Source organism: Leptidea sinapis, chromosome 1 (genome assembly GCF_905404315.1).
Source record: "Leptidea sinapis chromosome 1, ilLepSina1.1, whole genome shotgun sequence".
Lineage (NCBI taxonomy): Eukaryota > Metazoa > Arthropoda > Insecta > Lepidoptera > Pieridae > Leptidea > Leptidea sinapis.
Window position 1 is genome coordinate 462762 of NC_066265.1, and position 16258 is coordinate 479019.

A 16258-nucleotide genomic window follows, 5' to 3' on the forward strand; every position below is an offset into this window, starting at 1 on the left:
ATGGTAGTAGTAGGGATTCGCCGGTTCTGGCTCACAGTAGTGGGGATTCGCCGGTTCTGCCTCCCCGGTTCTGGCTCACTTGTTCGTGATGCCTAGTAATAAAAAAAAACGTTTGGTGTCAAACTAGGGGTTTTGATGTATTTCCGAGCGATTGCGCTGATCCGTTTTTCGATATCTCTTATAGTTACAAAGTTAGCTTTTTATGTTAAACAGATCCATACTCATTACTAATCAGTCGTAATTAACCTAATGATTGGTGAGCGATTAGTAAATTACCTCTCACATTCGTTACTACGATTAAAACGACAGTTTTGTGTTGTGTTTATTATTAAGTTAACAGATGATATAAATAAAGTATATAATAAAACATCGTTGCGGATTGTATCATTTTAAAAATATTTGATGAAATCATTCAAACTCTTCTTATTAAACTTAAAGTATAAATACATTAAACAGTACTCGCAACACATGCTGCGGTAAATAAATTCTTTACTCTTGCAGTATTGTAGATATACATTCTGCAATTGCTTTGTAAAAACCTCAGCTGGAATCCCTGAGCTGGACGATCATATGAATTGAAGTATTGTCCAATACCCTGCTCACCAATGTGTATTGCAACCCAGTGAGAGCCTGGCTTATTTTCACTATCTACATTGCTGACAATATAACAGGGCGTTACAACGTATATCGACAATCGGTTTGCTGCGTAAACATTATTTTGAATACTGAGATCAATTTTCTTCAAATAATTCTGTATCTCGATTGTATTCGTATTACCTTAGAATAATGTTTTTAAAAGTTATTGGATTACAACTTACAATAAAACAAAACTTCATTTTAAGTACATATTTAATTTCAAAATTATAAGACAATATAGTAGTAAGTTTAACTAAAACTAATACACACCCTTACAAACGATCAAACATAAACACAACTGCGGTAATCTACTGAAATATTATGATTTTTATTAATTTTATTGTACAAGAGCTTATTCAAAACGAACTTTGATTTATGAAATATGTAACTTGAGTTAAGTGATAAAGCTCTTTGTCATTTTCTTAATGTAACAAATTTTGAGATAAATAAAATACACTTTAGTTTCTGTGATTACTTCCTTTCGCGAATATATCAACAATTCGAGCATCAGATTTCCTCATCGGGTCATTAATTATTTTTAGTATTAGTTTAAGATTTTTCTTCCGCCAATCATATTATAGAGATCAGGTAGTTATATCTTGAAACTAATTGACATGGTTGAGATTGTATAAAGGTTGCATTTCATCAAGGCATCTGGTGATTTAGATACAATTTGTGTCACTGACATCATTCAAAAATATTATAAAATTATTTACGAAAACTGATTTTCCACTCTCACACACAATGCACCCTCTACTACAAAAAGGGTTCATATAATATAATGAGATGATTTATTGTTAAACTACCATTTATTGATTATATTTAAATAGAACAATCTATAAGTAAAACAATATACAGTATCTACATCATAACTTACTCCACAAGTTATATATCTAAATAAAAGATGTATCTACTCTCATTCTTTTCAAAAAAAATAATTAAAACTTATATAACATTTATTTTATTTTATGATGACTCCAAGCTAAGGTATCAATATAATTTGCTTAAATATACCGTTTGGTATGACAAACTAGATTTATTTATTCGTTGAGTGAAAATATTATGCTTTATTGACTTAAGTCTATGTATTGAACAATATTCATTCTTATTTTTAAATAGGCATAATTCATTTTCATATACTTACTTAGTAACACTTATAAAATTTGGAGTTGCATTTTCCCGCAACATCTTACGCATATATTTAGATCATAATTTTTAATTTGTAAGATTTACTTACTCTTAATTTAATATGAAGTTATTCTATTACAATAAGCTGATTCATTAACTGTGACATTTTTTAAAGTAATATATAATTGCATTACGTTATTTTTATAGAGGTTACTTGTAAGATGATTTGAATAATATCTTTTCCGTTGTTCATGCATTAAATTCTATTGAAAAAGTAATTGATATTATTCCAGAAACGTAAGAAAAATACAAGGCATTCACAAAAACTATATAAAATAAATAATCGTAAAATTCAACTGACATGTTGATTCGTTTAAATTTTTTCCATTCAGTTTAGACAAACTTGTCAAATATTTGAAGGAAGAACAATTTCAAAATTTAAGACTAAATTTTCCAAATAATAATAATTTTTTACGTCTTAGAAAAAAAGAATTTATTCATATGAATTTATAACACCACGCGATTGCTTAAATCACAGGATGCTAGGTCGGGGCTATGTGCAGGATGGGTGACTGACGAGTTGTAATTTTTCGGAAGCTAAAAATGACTAAGTAATTAGTTTTGTTGGCCGTGAGTGAAGAAGCGTTGTCATGATGTAAGACGCGGCTTTTTGGTCGTCTTTCGCGAATTTTTTTACCACCCTGGGTAAACAAATGGAAGAATACCACTCAGCATTAACACTCTTTTGGACCCGTAGATGAGAAAAAAATACGATCATTTTTTTACCAACGATTCTCGCCTGCCTCACTTTTATTGGCCTATTCTCATTTTCAAACACCCATTCACAAGATCGCTGTTTTTTTTCGAGTTCAAAACAATAAATCCACGTTTCGTCTCCTATGACACTATCATAAACAGTATTCGAATGTCCGTGGTCGTACTTCATTAGCATCTGTGAGCACCATTCCACGCGAGCCCGCTTCTGCTCCGCTGTCAGGTCACGGGGGATCCAACGACAACAAAGTTTCCGAACTTTCAATTCTTCGTATAAAATTTTCTGAATTTGGCGCATACCAATCCTCAATCGTCGTCGAATTGTCTCATAGGTAATCCGCGGGTTTTCTTCAATTAGCCGCTTAACAGTAGCCACATTATTTTCGTTGACGGCAGTTTGAAGGCCGCCTTTCACGAAATTCGTCATGTAAAGAAACCCGACCTCTCTCAAATTCAGCAAACCATCGCCTCACGGTGCATAAGCAAGGTGCTTCTCTCCCAAAAGCATTTTGAAGACTAGAGGCACAGTCTTGCGGAGAGAGAGAACTTTTATAAACATAAAAAAATCATCGCTATAAAATGCATTTACGTTGCGTACGTAGACTTTGATGTGTGATAAAAAACAATTGACAAATGATTTTCCGCCAATTGTTTTTTATTTACTAAGAAGGTTGCAACTTTTCAAAAAATATAACATTCGAAATTCAAATAGTTCCGATTAGCTAGAAGTGCAAAACTTTTAGTGTGCGCCATGTATACTAATATATTAAGTAGGCTAAGCAATATCGTTATTACATGATTTAAAAGATGGGCTGGGAATTTTGTATCATTTATTAACCCCATGTGAAAGGGTCTTTACCAACTGATGTAGCTTCATGACGTTCATCAAGTGTTATATATTATACTAGCTGACCCGGCAAACGTTGTTTTGCCATATAAAGTATAATTCACGAGATAGTTTTATAAGTAATAAAATATTGCCTATATTATAGCCTGTACATCATTTTGTTCTATTGTCAATAGTTTTTGCAGCGCACACAAAAATAGGTTTTCGATTTTACACCTTGTGTTACAAAATAGCAATTTTATAATTGATCCCTAATTTTGAAAAAAAAAACATAGCCTATAGCCTTCCTCGATAAATGGACTACCCAACACTGAAAGAATCATTCAAATCGGACCAGTAGTACCAGAGATTAGCGCGTTCAAACAAACAAACACTGCAGCTTTATAATATTAGTATAGATTAATTGTTTTTTCATTATTCAATGATATTATAATAATGTATTTAATATTGTCACTCCCTATGGTAAAGAAATAAATTTCTATTCTCTTAGATCAATTATACGTCTAGATTCTAGAAACACTGTGACAGCTGTGAAAAAGTCGAAAAAATTGAGGTCACGTACACTAAAGTAATAAACCTGGCCTGTTTTCATCGGTTGTCTAGCCGCAAGAGGCTCTATCTATACGTATAAATTATCTAAGTCTATTATACACCTGTAAGTACTAAGTATGTATATAATATGTGTAGACATTTCTGTTGTCTCTTCTTGACATCTTAATAGTGTCTGTGTCTCCGCATATAAAATCATAACAGGCAATCAATTGAGAGATCATACAATCTATAATGGCCGTTAGATGTAGTTTTTATGCGTCGCAAATAACCGCCGTCTGGGACCGTTAACACCTGCCCGGGCAAGGGTGCTTCGTTTACATACAATAATATAATTACCGAGGTATAGTATATTAAGTGTTGGGACTAGTAAGACGTCTTCTGATGATAACGTTCTGTTTCTATATATATATATGATTCTAGTTAATTCATCATTAACATAAAAACCATTTATGTGATGCTCTTAGACTGAGATCTATAGATCGTACTTAAACTTTACTCAGACTCTACTTTCGTAAAACTTACCTGAATGTGGTAAAACGCGAACTTGATTTTTGCACTGGGCTGTCTTAGCATAAGCTCAGCATCTTAGAGAGCCTAAGAGAGAAAAAACGGCGCCAGAAACTCTCCTATTATTAAATTAAGCGCTTTTAAAAAAAATATAATATAATCAGACCCTAGACTATATATTAAATTAGCTACCTACATCATTTTTTATCACTAAAAGCTAAATATTCTACTATTTAAAAAAATTACTATTTGCGTTTATATCATGCAGTATAAAGCCAAATAGTAGTTACCTACATAGAGTTTTTTCTTTTGTTGGTATAAAAGTTAAGTTATAAGTTACTTAAAACTGATTTTTCTCTGTTTATCTACTCTATTACTATCTCAGAATTACTATAATAATAATAAATATTAATTAATAATGTAATACCGATTAAATGCGTTAAATATAATAATGTAGAGCCTTAGCTCTACAATATTATAATTATATTTAATAATCTTTTAAATTAAGGCCATAAATGGCTGTTCAAGCAACGTCGGGCAAGCGATAACCTAAATTGGAATCTTTCATAACACGGTAACCGATGAAAATTCAAATATTTAAACTACGCGTAACCGCAAATATTGTGTTACTTTAACTTACCGAACCGGTTTATGTGTAACTGAAATATGTTTTAGATAAGATAATCTATCTTAAATTACTGATACTATTATAACTTAAATTAAACATTAAACTTATATATACACATTTTTGGATTCGTTTACCGAAGCGTCACATTTATAGCTTAAGTTGAGACTGTTTGTCGATTTGCATTATAAAAGTGCGATATATATTTGGATGAAAATGACTAGTTAATGGTAGTTAATTGGCTACTCACCTTCCGTTTGGCGCTGGTGGTGAATGTACCAGCTTCACGGCAAACAAGAATTGAATCGCACACACGAGCAGGCAGCACAAGTTTAACGACAATGTTAACGCACACAGAGCCAGCGTCACTTCGTAAACCACCGCGAACTCCTCGGGAGCGCTGCTCGCCGGCGCGGATATCTTGAGGAGGAACAGCAGAGCCAGCAGCGCCAGGAGCAGGCTCACCAGACACAGTAACGCGAGAGACGTCAGGGCCTCCTCGGTGGCCGCTCGTATGGTGCGACTCCTGGGCGGCGGCTGCCTCGCCATCCCTGTTGCGACGCCATTGGCCAGCTTGGCAGGCGCCACGACCGGCCCGGCCGCCACCACGGGCACCGGAGCCGGAGCGGGCTGCGGCTGGGCTCCGGGGCTGACGCTCGCAGAAGTTCCGCCCACCGAGTGTTTGGAGGAGTCCAAGGTGGAGACGTTCAAGGGTATGTGATGGTGCGGCCGCCGCGGCATGTTCTGGTATCGGTGGTCGCCATCGTTCGCCGCCGGCGGCCGCTGAGCATGCTTCAACATGGCGCAACTATCACGCCCTGGTCCGCCATCCCGCCGACAGGTTCCCCGACATTCCGACCGGTTTGGCGCGCGAGCGATACGACCTCTCCTAGCAACGTACGCGGTTTAACTGACGGCGGCCTCGCGGCAAGCAACTGTCCCCCCTCAATACTCTACCTGTATCAACGTAGGGTGCATTCACAACTGTACAATAACTATCGAATACCGCTCGAGATAACTAGCGCTAACAATAGACCTACCTATATAATATATTATAGTCTTTGCAATAGACAGTAGATATAAATATAACACTGGTGTCATCTAAACAACCTTAATTGTTATTGCACACTATTTATAAACTGATATTCTAATTAAATGTCTGTAACACAACAATAACCCGCATAATTTAATAATTAGATAAACTAGAACGTTATACTTTATATTGGTCATACATAATAGATACATACTTATATTATATTATTTTCAAACATACACCGGCCGGCCGTGTGCGTGTTCTAGTGTTACCAAGCAACAAAGTTTGGTCGTTACTTCTACAGTCTCTAACTTATAACTAATCCCTAAAATACTACTTTATTTATGTAATTTACGTTTTAAGTAATATATAAAAGATGTAACGCAAAACTCTTCTCGACTTTTCTGACTTCTGACAATCGCTTCAGGAACGATATTGATGTCAGACAGTCGGTGTGTCTTCTCATAACTCGAGAACGGCTGGCGCTGTGTGTGTAGTTAGATCATGTCAATGGTCAAATGTTCAATGGATATATTGGTAATAGATAAATGGTTACCATAATCTGCCCATGACTTCATCTGCATTAAACTCGTAATCGCACAACTTCGCGAATTCTTAAAAATCGGAATAAAACGTAACTTATGTCATGTAAAGCACAAAAACCAACAAACACATGTTATAGGGAGGAATCACAGAATGCACTTGGCATCTTCTGTGATTTAACTAAGGCTTTTGATTGTGTTCAACATTCAACGCTGGTCAGGAAGCTATGTCACTGTGGCATAAAAGGAACTGCGCTCGATCTTCTGACTTCATACCTAAACAATACAATTTAGAAGGTCGACGTGAATGGCAGGAGATCTCATGGTACTCCTCTCAGTATGGGGGTACCACAAGGGTCTATTCTTGGACCGTTCCTCTTCCTTATCTATATAAATGATCTTTCAAATCTTATAGAGAAAAAACATAAGGTATTGTTTGTGGACGACACTTCACTGATTTTCAAAGTGAAAAGAAATCATGCTATGTATAACGAAGTGAAGATATTCTATCTGACATCGTGTACTGACTTAGCGCTAATAACCTATTCTAAAATAGAAAAAAAAACTAAATATATTAAATTTACCGTACCAAATGAGAAAAATGTAGATGCAAGTGTTTTGTTAAACGGAGAGGTGATAGAACCGGGGTAATCTGCTATATTTCTTGGCATTATGCCCCCATTGAAGAATTGGCGAACAGACTTAGTTCTGCAGCATACGCGGTTTTAAATATTAGACAATTAACTGACATAGAAACGGCGCGACTAGTATACTTTAGTTATTTCCATAGTATTATTTCCTATGGTATATTGCAATGGGGCAACGCTGCCGGTATTAATACAATATTGGTGCTGCAGAAGAGGGCTATTCGCGATATTTATAACCTCGGTCCTAAATAATCATTGAGAGCAAAATTCATAGAAATTAACAACTTGACTGTTGCTTCTCAATATATTCTTGATAATGTAATGTATGTTCATAGGTACATAAGTAAATTTGCTAGAAACTGTCATAACCATAATATTAACACCAGGAACAGACACACTTATAATGCCTACTACTCGGCTAAGTCAAGTTAGTAAGCCTTTTGTGGGGCAATGTACATGCTTTTACAACAAGATCCCAGAAAATTTTCAAAACAAAAGCATTAAGTATTTTATTCAAAAGAATTGTTAAAAACGTTTGTGTGGTAATGATTACTATAACATAAATGACTTTCTTAATGATACCACAAATTGGGAATGGAGCGACCGACCTCAGGCTATTAAATAATAATAGCCTTTAATTGTACAATATTACATTGTAAACATATTTTTTCGATGAAAAGAAAGCCCGTTGAGTTTGTTGCGCCCATTCTTCTCAGGTCTGAGGCATTCGTTTTGGTATGGGTGGTTTTTGACTTTCAATAAGTGATGTCACATCCTATTTTGAGCAAAAACATTTGAATTTGAATATACCTAGTCTTGCCATAAATACTGTTACAATTGAAAATATAACAAAATATTACATTTGAATTTGGAATCTGTCATTTTTATATTCATTGTTTTCTCATCTTGGCGCCAATATATGGTACAATATTTTGCGATATTAAAATGGAGTGGGGTGATAAAAAGAGCAGAATCGCTGTGATTGCATTACACAAAGTAGGTTTGGAGCCAAATGCAATTTTTTAAAACTCTCCACACGCTTGGTATTAGAGGTAATGTCGTAGGTATATTATCAAAGCCGTGATATTACAATTTCACTAGTGATGTTATAAAAAAAGTATTTTGCGTTCTATTTATTACTGCGTAACGTATACCAGTCTAGAATTAATAACAAATATATACTTATCGTATTCTAAGAAATATAATTCAATAACAATCTTGTAATTATACATTTTTCTCTACCATTTAAAATCGTAAACCTGGGTTTAAAGCTTAAACCATTTTTGGTTTTCGATAAAAAGTTTTTTGACTTTTCGATAATCAGTTTATACGCTAGCCAAAAAGTCCAAAAACGTATTAATTTTTCAAATCAAATCATAAACATTTTATTTCATAGGTAAATCATATTACACTTGAAATATGTCATTTGTTTTCATACAGCTCATTCGGAAGGCAGATTTCCTTAGAGAAGAACGAGCAAAATATTCTGAGGTTGCTCTTTTCAAAACAGATTAGGTATTACAAGTTCTTATTTTTAATGCAATTTGCAAATCATTTCACCTACAATATATTATGTAGATGCAACAAAAATACTCAAACGTCAAGCTCCTAAAAGTATGAGCGTCATTCGATTCTGAATAACGTCTGGAAATATGTATTAAAAGCAATGACGTTCTATACATATGGACATATCATTCGCAGTCTGATAACGAAACGGCAAAAGTGTGCTTAAAGACAATGTAAGCACACTTTTCTCCTTAGTCGTGTGTCAGCTGTGTGTGAATCGACAAGCCTAAGTGTGCTATAAAAAGTGCTTGAATGATACATTAACGACTCAAAAAAAAGATGGTGTGACATATCATCGGTAAGGTTATTTTATTATATAAGATTGATATGTAAAAAGCGAAGGTAATTTAATAAAACGAATATTTTTTCATTATATATGGTACAATATCATTGACAAGTCCCCAGACAAGACCCGCTTGTCAGAATGAGACAGATGAAAGGACACAATTAGAAATGTATTTCAGCTTTGATTTTGTATGAGGTGCATTGTCTATATGTATAGAACGTCATTGATTAAAAGTATGTCTTACACATAAGAAATTGCAATTGCTATCAATTAAATTAGGGAATTCTTAAAAAATTTGGCATGTATAGAAGTATTAATAGTTATTTATGCAACTGTTGTGTAATAAGGGGTATTAAAACACGAATGTGGATTTATCTCACGAGGCGAAGCCGAGTATGATAATAGTATCACATGAGTGTTTTAATACCTAATTATCAACAGTTGCATACAAGACTTTATCTACACCCAGAATATGAATCCTCTAAAAGATTCTGGAACAGTTAGCTTACTGCTAACATTAAAACACCAGTCCTAGTAGTAACCTAATGTGATATTATGATTATATACAAATAAAATAAGTATTAATGAAACAATTATTTATTTTAGTAGTAATTTACATTTTGTATAGTGCAATAATTAAAATTCACTCGAATATAATGTTCTTTTGCAGCGTTTAAAATGAATCGCTCATTTTTGTAGACAAAACAATAAAAATATCGAAGAAAAATGGCGGGGATTCGAATAACTCCTTTTTTTTTACGGCGCGCGACGTTCTGGGAGTGTGGAGCGCGCGTAAACGAAAATGTCCTTTTTTTGAAATTCATACAGATACCACGCATCGAGCAATAAGAATGTGGCTGTATGTTGAAACTCTTTGCGCATGAAGGGATAAAAAATCAACATAGGAGTGTTGTTATGAAATTCAGTACAACATTACAACACTCTTTTGGGTATGGTTATTAGAACATTGGGTGTTTTAATGTTGGCAATAAGCTAACTGTTTCAGAATCTTTAATAGAGGATTTAGACATGGGTGTAGATAAAAGTCATTAAAATCGAATCATTGTAATATTACTGTGGATTGAAACGACCGACTTAAAGTATGAATTACTTTAAAAATTTATATAAAAAAATAAACAACAACGGTCTTGTTTACATTACTGACGTGAATATTTAATAATATTAAAAGTAGCGCATACCAGATGCATTGTGTCACCTAATGAGCAAGGCTCGTGGTCCATTGTCCAAGCACCTGTAAACCAACAGCTGCAATTTAACAAAAAACACTTCTTATAAACATAGAAATCATTATAGACGATTATATGAGGGTCTTCAAGACCACAAGCGCACCTGTTTACTTTATATTTAAGTGGATAAGTTTCTATGTGTCAGACTATTGTTCTATTAAATTTACATTATGAGTTCCACAAATATATCTACTTGTAGTTTTTCATTCCAATGGTGAAACTTACAGATTGGTCCCATCATACAATAATTTGAGACTGATGGTCTCAATATACAAACAGAATGTTTCATTTGGTGAAGACGATCACATATGAACACCGGAACTCTACAATGTAATTATTACTAAGTAATATGTAATTATTTCACAGCCACCAAGAGTTCTAATAAAATGATAACCATGATGATGAAAACGCAAGGAAGTCAATGAAATACCTATGCTTTGAGTTTATTTATGTTACGACGGGAAGCATTACTACATTTGTGCTAACAATACATGTCGTATTTTGTTCATAACATCTTTATTATTATAAAGGTACCTAGGTAATACTGAAAATGTTTAGAAAATGAAAAACGGCTTAATGTAGAAAGTTGCCAATACTTTTATTGTTTTTCGAAGTAATCTCCGTTCCTCTCTACACATCGTCGCATTTGATGGAACCACTGAGAAAAGCAGTGGGCCCATTCTTCCTGAGGGGTCTCTACTATTTCATTTTCGTACGCTTTCACCGCATCTTCAGGGCTCGTAAAGCGAATACCTCGAATTTTATCTCTAGTTCTTGGGAATAAATAAATGTCGCAGGGCGCCAGGTCAGGACTGTATGGCAGATGACTCATTATCTCGACACCTGCCGTAGGCAAATATTCAACAGTCCGTTTTGCGGAGTGCGCTGAAGCATTGTCGTGGTGACGAAGGATCCTGCTTCGAGGGCGCTGCTGTCAAATTTTTTCCAAGACAACAGGCAAACAGCGATTGACATACCAGTCTGCACTCTGGAGTAACTGTCCTTCCATCTTCTAGCACATATGTCGCGAAATGACCTTTCCGACCAAAAAATGACGCAATCATCTTTTTTCCTTGACTTCTTCCTTTCTTTACCTTAGTTAGCCGATCCTCGAAAGGAAACACCCACTGAGCTCATTATCTTTTGGTTTCGGGTTCGTAGCAATATATACAGCCTTCATCACCTGTGACGATGTCAAATACAGCATTTGAGTCACCGCCGTTGAACTTATCTAACATTTGGCGACACCAGTCCATGCGAAGGTTTTTCTGGTAGTTAAAGTATGGGGAATCCATATGGTTCAAAGCTTACTGACGCCTTAATGTTCGTGTAATTTATTTTGAACTTGACTCATACCAATGCCTAGGCTTGCCCGTATCTGCTGATAGATCACTCTCTTATCTTCCTGTATCATGCAAAACTAGTTGTTTATCTAAACTATTGATAATATATAATAATATTAGTAGTACCTATTTAAATTTAACTGTCAAATTAGGACAATGGAACTCACCGCGTAATTGTTGCGGCTTATTCCGCTCAAAGAAGTTTGCGCTAAGTTCACACTGGCTGTTTAGGAAGTCACATGGCTGCATAATTTTTTTAATTAGTATTTTTTTCATAAAACTCTTCACAGAACTGCTGTCAAGTTCTATTTTTAAAGTTCATTCCGGCCCTTAGGTAATTTGTATGAGTTTTTCCCTCTCTATGCAGGGAAGCAGCATTTTCCACCCAATATTCAGATCAAAACAACATTACTTTCCGAGTATGAGAAATGAAAAAGAATATATCTTATTTTTAATTTCCTTCTTTTAGGGTAGGTACAATATATTAGTATACTTAATATAATTTCTACCAGAACAATCATGTACGGAACTCACAGTACGTGAGAAACACTCTCTCCTATCCGCTTTTAAATATAAACAAGATACGACCACGTAAGACATCAAGTTGTTGGCAATACTACCAGTTTCAGATGACGACAAAAACATGCATTAAGGCTGTTGTGGTTTTGCTCAGTTAAGTGTTTATCTGAAATTATGTGCATGCTCGTGCAATAACCTCTGGATGGATAGAGGATCCATTTGATGGTGGAGCTCCCACCATGTAAAATACGTTATGTGTACAAAATTATTTTTATTATATATGTAAAACGAGGACAAACGAGCTTACGGGTCATCTGGTGTAAAGTAATTAGCGTCGCCCATATTCTCTTGCGATACGAGAGGAATCACAGGAGCGTTGCCGGTCTCCAGGAAGGTGTACGCGCTTTTTTTGGAGGTACCCACCTTGTATCGTTCCGGACACCGCATAAGGAAGCTCATTCCACAGCTTTGTTGTAAAACTGCACTGTGGAGTAAACTGCACATCCAGATGGTGGGGATGATATCCTAATTTGTGGCGTGTCCCGCGAAGGTGGAATTCGGGGGCAGGAATCAGGTGAAACAGCTCTTCGGAACACCCCCCGTTATAAATGACTCACAAATGAAGTAACGTCTCTACGCAACGCCAAGTGATCCAGCCATTCACAGAGCACTGGGTGCTCGATAATGCGAGCGAGCTGCTCGTGCGTTGCACGTGTGCATTGACATGATGCGATGAATTGACAATCGTTTGCGATGCCAATTCATCAGTCATCTGCTTGAGTGAGAGTTGAGATGAGTATTCCGATAAGTACTAGATGAGGCTTTAAGGGATTTGAGCTTCTGGGGGTTACATTGCACAAGGTTCATTTTACCCTATTCCATGACTTTCTCAAGAGAGGACTCGATAGAAGACAAGTTTCTCCCGGCACTGGTCTACAATTTCCCGAGAGGGAGAGTCCTGCGTGGGCCATGCATACAGCACCACCGGCACTGTTGTCATATATATCTATATATTTTATATAATAAAAACGAGGTGCGTGCCTGATTAGTTAGACTGATGCATGCAGTAGACTCTTGAGTGGGCCAGTGTGCGGGACTCAACGTCGTACTGCCGTCCAAACAGTTAGCAGCCTTAGTAGACTTCTGTAGGCGTCTGGGATCGCTGCTGTTGTTCCGCTCCTCTGTCAAGTCATCACCTGCAAGTGCTGTGTGTCACTTGCCGGTTATATTGTCCATAATTATTGCGACGTTTCGCTACTTACAGCTCGGTAAACGGCGAGTACGGCTTAAAATTAATTTAAGTTGAGATTGCTATTGTTGAATTTTTTATAGGTCGGCCTCATCGGGTACCTGTTAAGCATTCCTCCACACGGATATCTTACTGACAGTGATTGAAGCTCGTTCTCCAAGTGACCAAGGTAACCCTGACATTCAAGTGATGCCAAGTCGTTCATAGTCATTAATATCTTATTACAAACCACAACAACATAAACTTTTGCTTTTTTAAGTAAGCTTGTGGAAAATTACAGCGAAATTGAGTAAATTTTTATTTATTTATTATAATTAAAAATTACTGGGCTAAACAAATTTAATATCTTGTCTCAAAGTGACAGTCCAAAAAATATTTTTTAACTGACTTCAAAAAAAGGAGGAGGGTCTCAATTCGTCGTTTTTTTTTTGTTTGTTACCTCAAAACTTTCGACTGGGTGAACCGATTTTGATAATTCTTTTTTATTTGAAAGCTAGTGCTTTCCGAGTGGTCCCATTGCAATTTGGTCCAGATCTGACAGTGGAATCCATGAGAAAACCATAAAAGTCTTAATCTTTGCTATACATACGTATAGCAAAAAAAGACTTACTAACTCGACTTACTTACTAAGTTTATGTTTGTTCCTTGTGTCACAGTTTCTAGCAAATTCGTTGCTTATGAACATCTAGAACATTATCAAGAATATTAAGATGCAACAGTCAAAATGTTTATTTGTTTAAATTGTTCTCTTAATGATTTGTTAGCACCTAGGTTCTAAATAGGGCAATAATTGTTAGATTATCAGACAACACAGGAAGTTATCCTCACATTGATACTGTGGTCAAACTGTCTTGTAACATAATCATAAAACTGATCAAAACTAGCCGAGCTAATCTATACAAATAATGTCACACGGGTATTGTATATAATTTTTTTTCAATTACGTAAGTTAGTTGCTTCATTTATCGAACGGGAATCGAATTCGCACCGAGTGGTAATAAATCATCGTCAGTGATCGGACATTGTCCTTTGGCGCATCATGTAATCTAACGTATGTAGGTGAACCATCATTATTATGGCAGATACGGTTTCAACTTTAACTCTAACTAACTTTACACTTTGCTCAGACTTTACTTACGTAAAACTTAGCTGAGTGTAACCTTAGCATAAACATTTTTTTTCTTTTTTATAGTCATTTGACAGCTGAAATTATGCTAAGCTTATGCTAAGACAGCCAAATGTAAAAGTCAAGTTCACGTTTTATCACATTCAGGTTATTTTTACGAAAGTAGAGTCTGAGTAAAGTGTAAGTACGATGTATAGATCTCAGCCTTAGTTTATATGTATTTTTAGATCGTTTAGTTTAACAATAGGATTGGTATCTAGCTGGTAGCTCTAGGAATTTTACACATTTTTATTTAATTTTCTGAAGTAATGACATTATGTATATCAGAAGTTATATATTTTACCATTTATGACAACTACCACTCTATTAAATGAACGGCTTCATGGTTTAAATAATTATTTTAAATACTTATACTAATTTGAATACTAATTTTCTAAATTAAATTACAAAGAAAAAACAAGAGTAATTATAAGTAGTACAAATGGTGCATCAATTGAGCAGTAAATATGTAAAGCTAAGTATTATGTGAGCATTATATTATATAGTCCACCAACCACAAGTAGCGCCAGTAGTTAGTTAGTTATTATAAGTCATCAATTATTTTATTTATAGGCTTGCCAACTACATACAAGGCTAATTTCAAATTTATTATATTCAATACTAATTTATTCATTACCTAATTAAGAGGTATACACATAATTGCAAATATTTAATATTGTGCGCTTACATATTGTGAATAACAATTCAGTTAATATTACATGACTCAATTCTAAGCGTAAACAATTATATCTTATAATATTTTAAATTACAATATTTCTAATGTATAAATTTAATTTACTATTTGACAATTTTAAAGTTAGTTATATGGGTGAATTTGTAAATGTAATGTTTGAAAAAGTTTTCCTTCCATTTCTAATCAAACTTTGTTACCAAAGTGTATGTGTTAAGCGGAATTTGGGTATGAAGTGGGCGTAGTTGAATCTTAAACTAGTTTTAGTAGCGACTGTAGTTTTGCATATAATAGTAAACTATGACACACGCGATAATTATTTATACCGGAAAAGAACAGTATCATAATATAAAGTAGAACCTGTAGAAGAAGCCACAACCTGAGAGTTGAACAAGACATACAAGTTTTACAAATGATACGTCACTCGATCGGTTGGCACAGTGGAAAGAGCGCTCGCACGGAACGCGTGAGGTCGTGGGTACGAGTCCCGCATCGTTCATAAGTTTTGTTTTAAAATTAAATTATGTATCATAATATTATGTTCAAAAATAAAATAAGTAATTCTAATTCCGGCAACATACTCGTAGGTATAAATATTTTATAACTTTTTTGTATCAATTGAACCATATACAAAATCTCAAAGCCTTTAGTACGAATATGTAAAACACGAGTGTCCTTCATATATAAAGGTATATAATAAATAGCTGACGAATCATAAGTGATAACTTAATTTCGGGTGATCCAAACGTTTATTTGCCCTTCAAGTTTACACTTGCAAGAAATCTGCAATTTTCGGTACTTCAATTGTGAAGTACCTATTCAATTTATTTTGTTTTTAAAAATTTATATAAAATTTCATTCAACCAGCATTTTAATCCATTTTTGGTATTACTTACATACA

General features: G+C 34.9%; 2 protein-coding genes across 7 annotated transcripts in view; one reads left to right on the plus strand and one right to left on the minus strand.

Annotated features, from left to right (window-relative positions):
• Nucleotides 1-5989, minus strand: part of LOC126979965 (uncharacterized) — a 43961-nt gene extending 37972 nt beyond the window's left edge. Inside the window, exon 1 of the mRNA XM_050829563.1 lies at nucleotides 5320-5989. Coding sequence (XP_050685520.1) covers nucleotides 5320-5870 — 551 coding nt within the window. The 5' untranslated portion in view covers nucleotides 5871-5989. The remainder of the gene's footprint in view (nucleotides 1-5319) is intronic.
• LOC126979797 (spermine oxidase-like) overlaps nucleotides 1-16258 on the plus strand; it is a 60752-nt gene that overhangs the window by 22903 nt on the left and 21591 nt on the right. For 3 of the 6 annotated variants that reach the window (XM_050829359.1, XM_050829378.1, XM_050829386.1), the window contains exon 2: nucleotides 13585-13670. The exons of 2 other annotated variants lie outside the window; for them this stretch is intronic. The gene's annotated coding sequence lies outside the window, so the exon portion shown is untranslated. Of the gene's footprint in view, nucleotides 1-5658; nucleotides 5783-13584; nucleotides 13671-16258 lie in introns of those variants that run through there. One more of the 6 variants, XM_050829368.1, reaches the window with a different exon arrangement.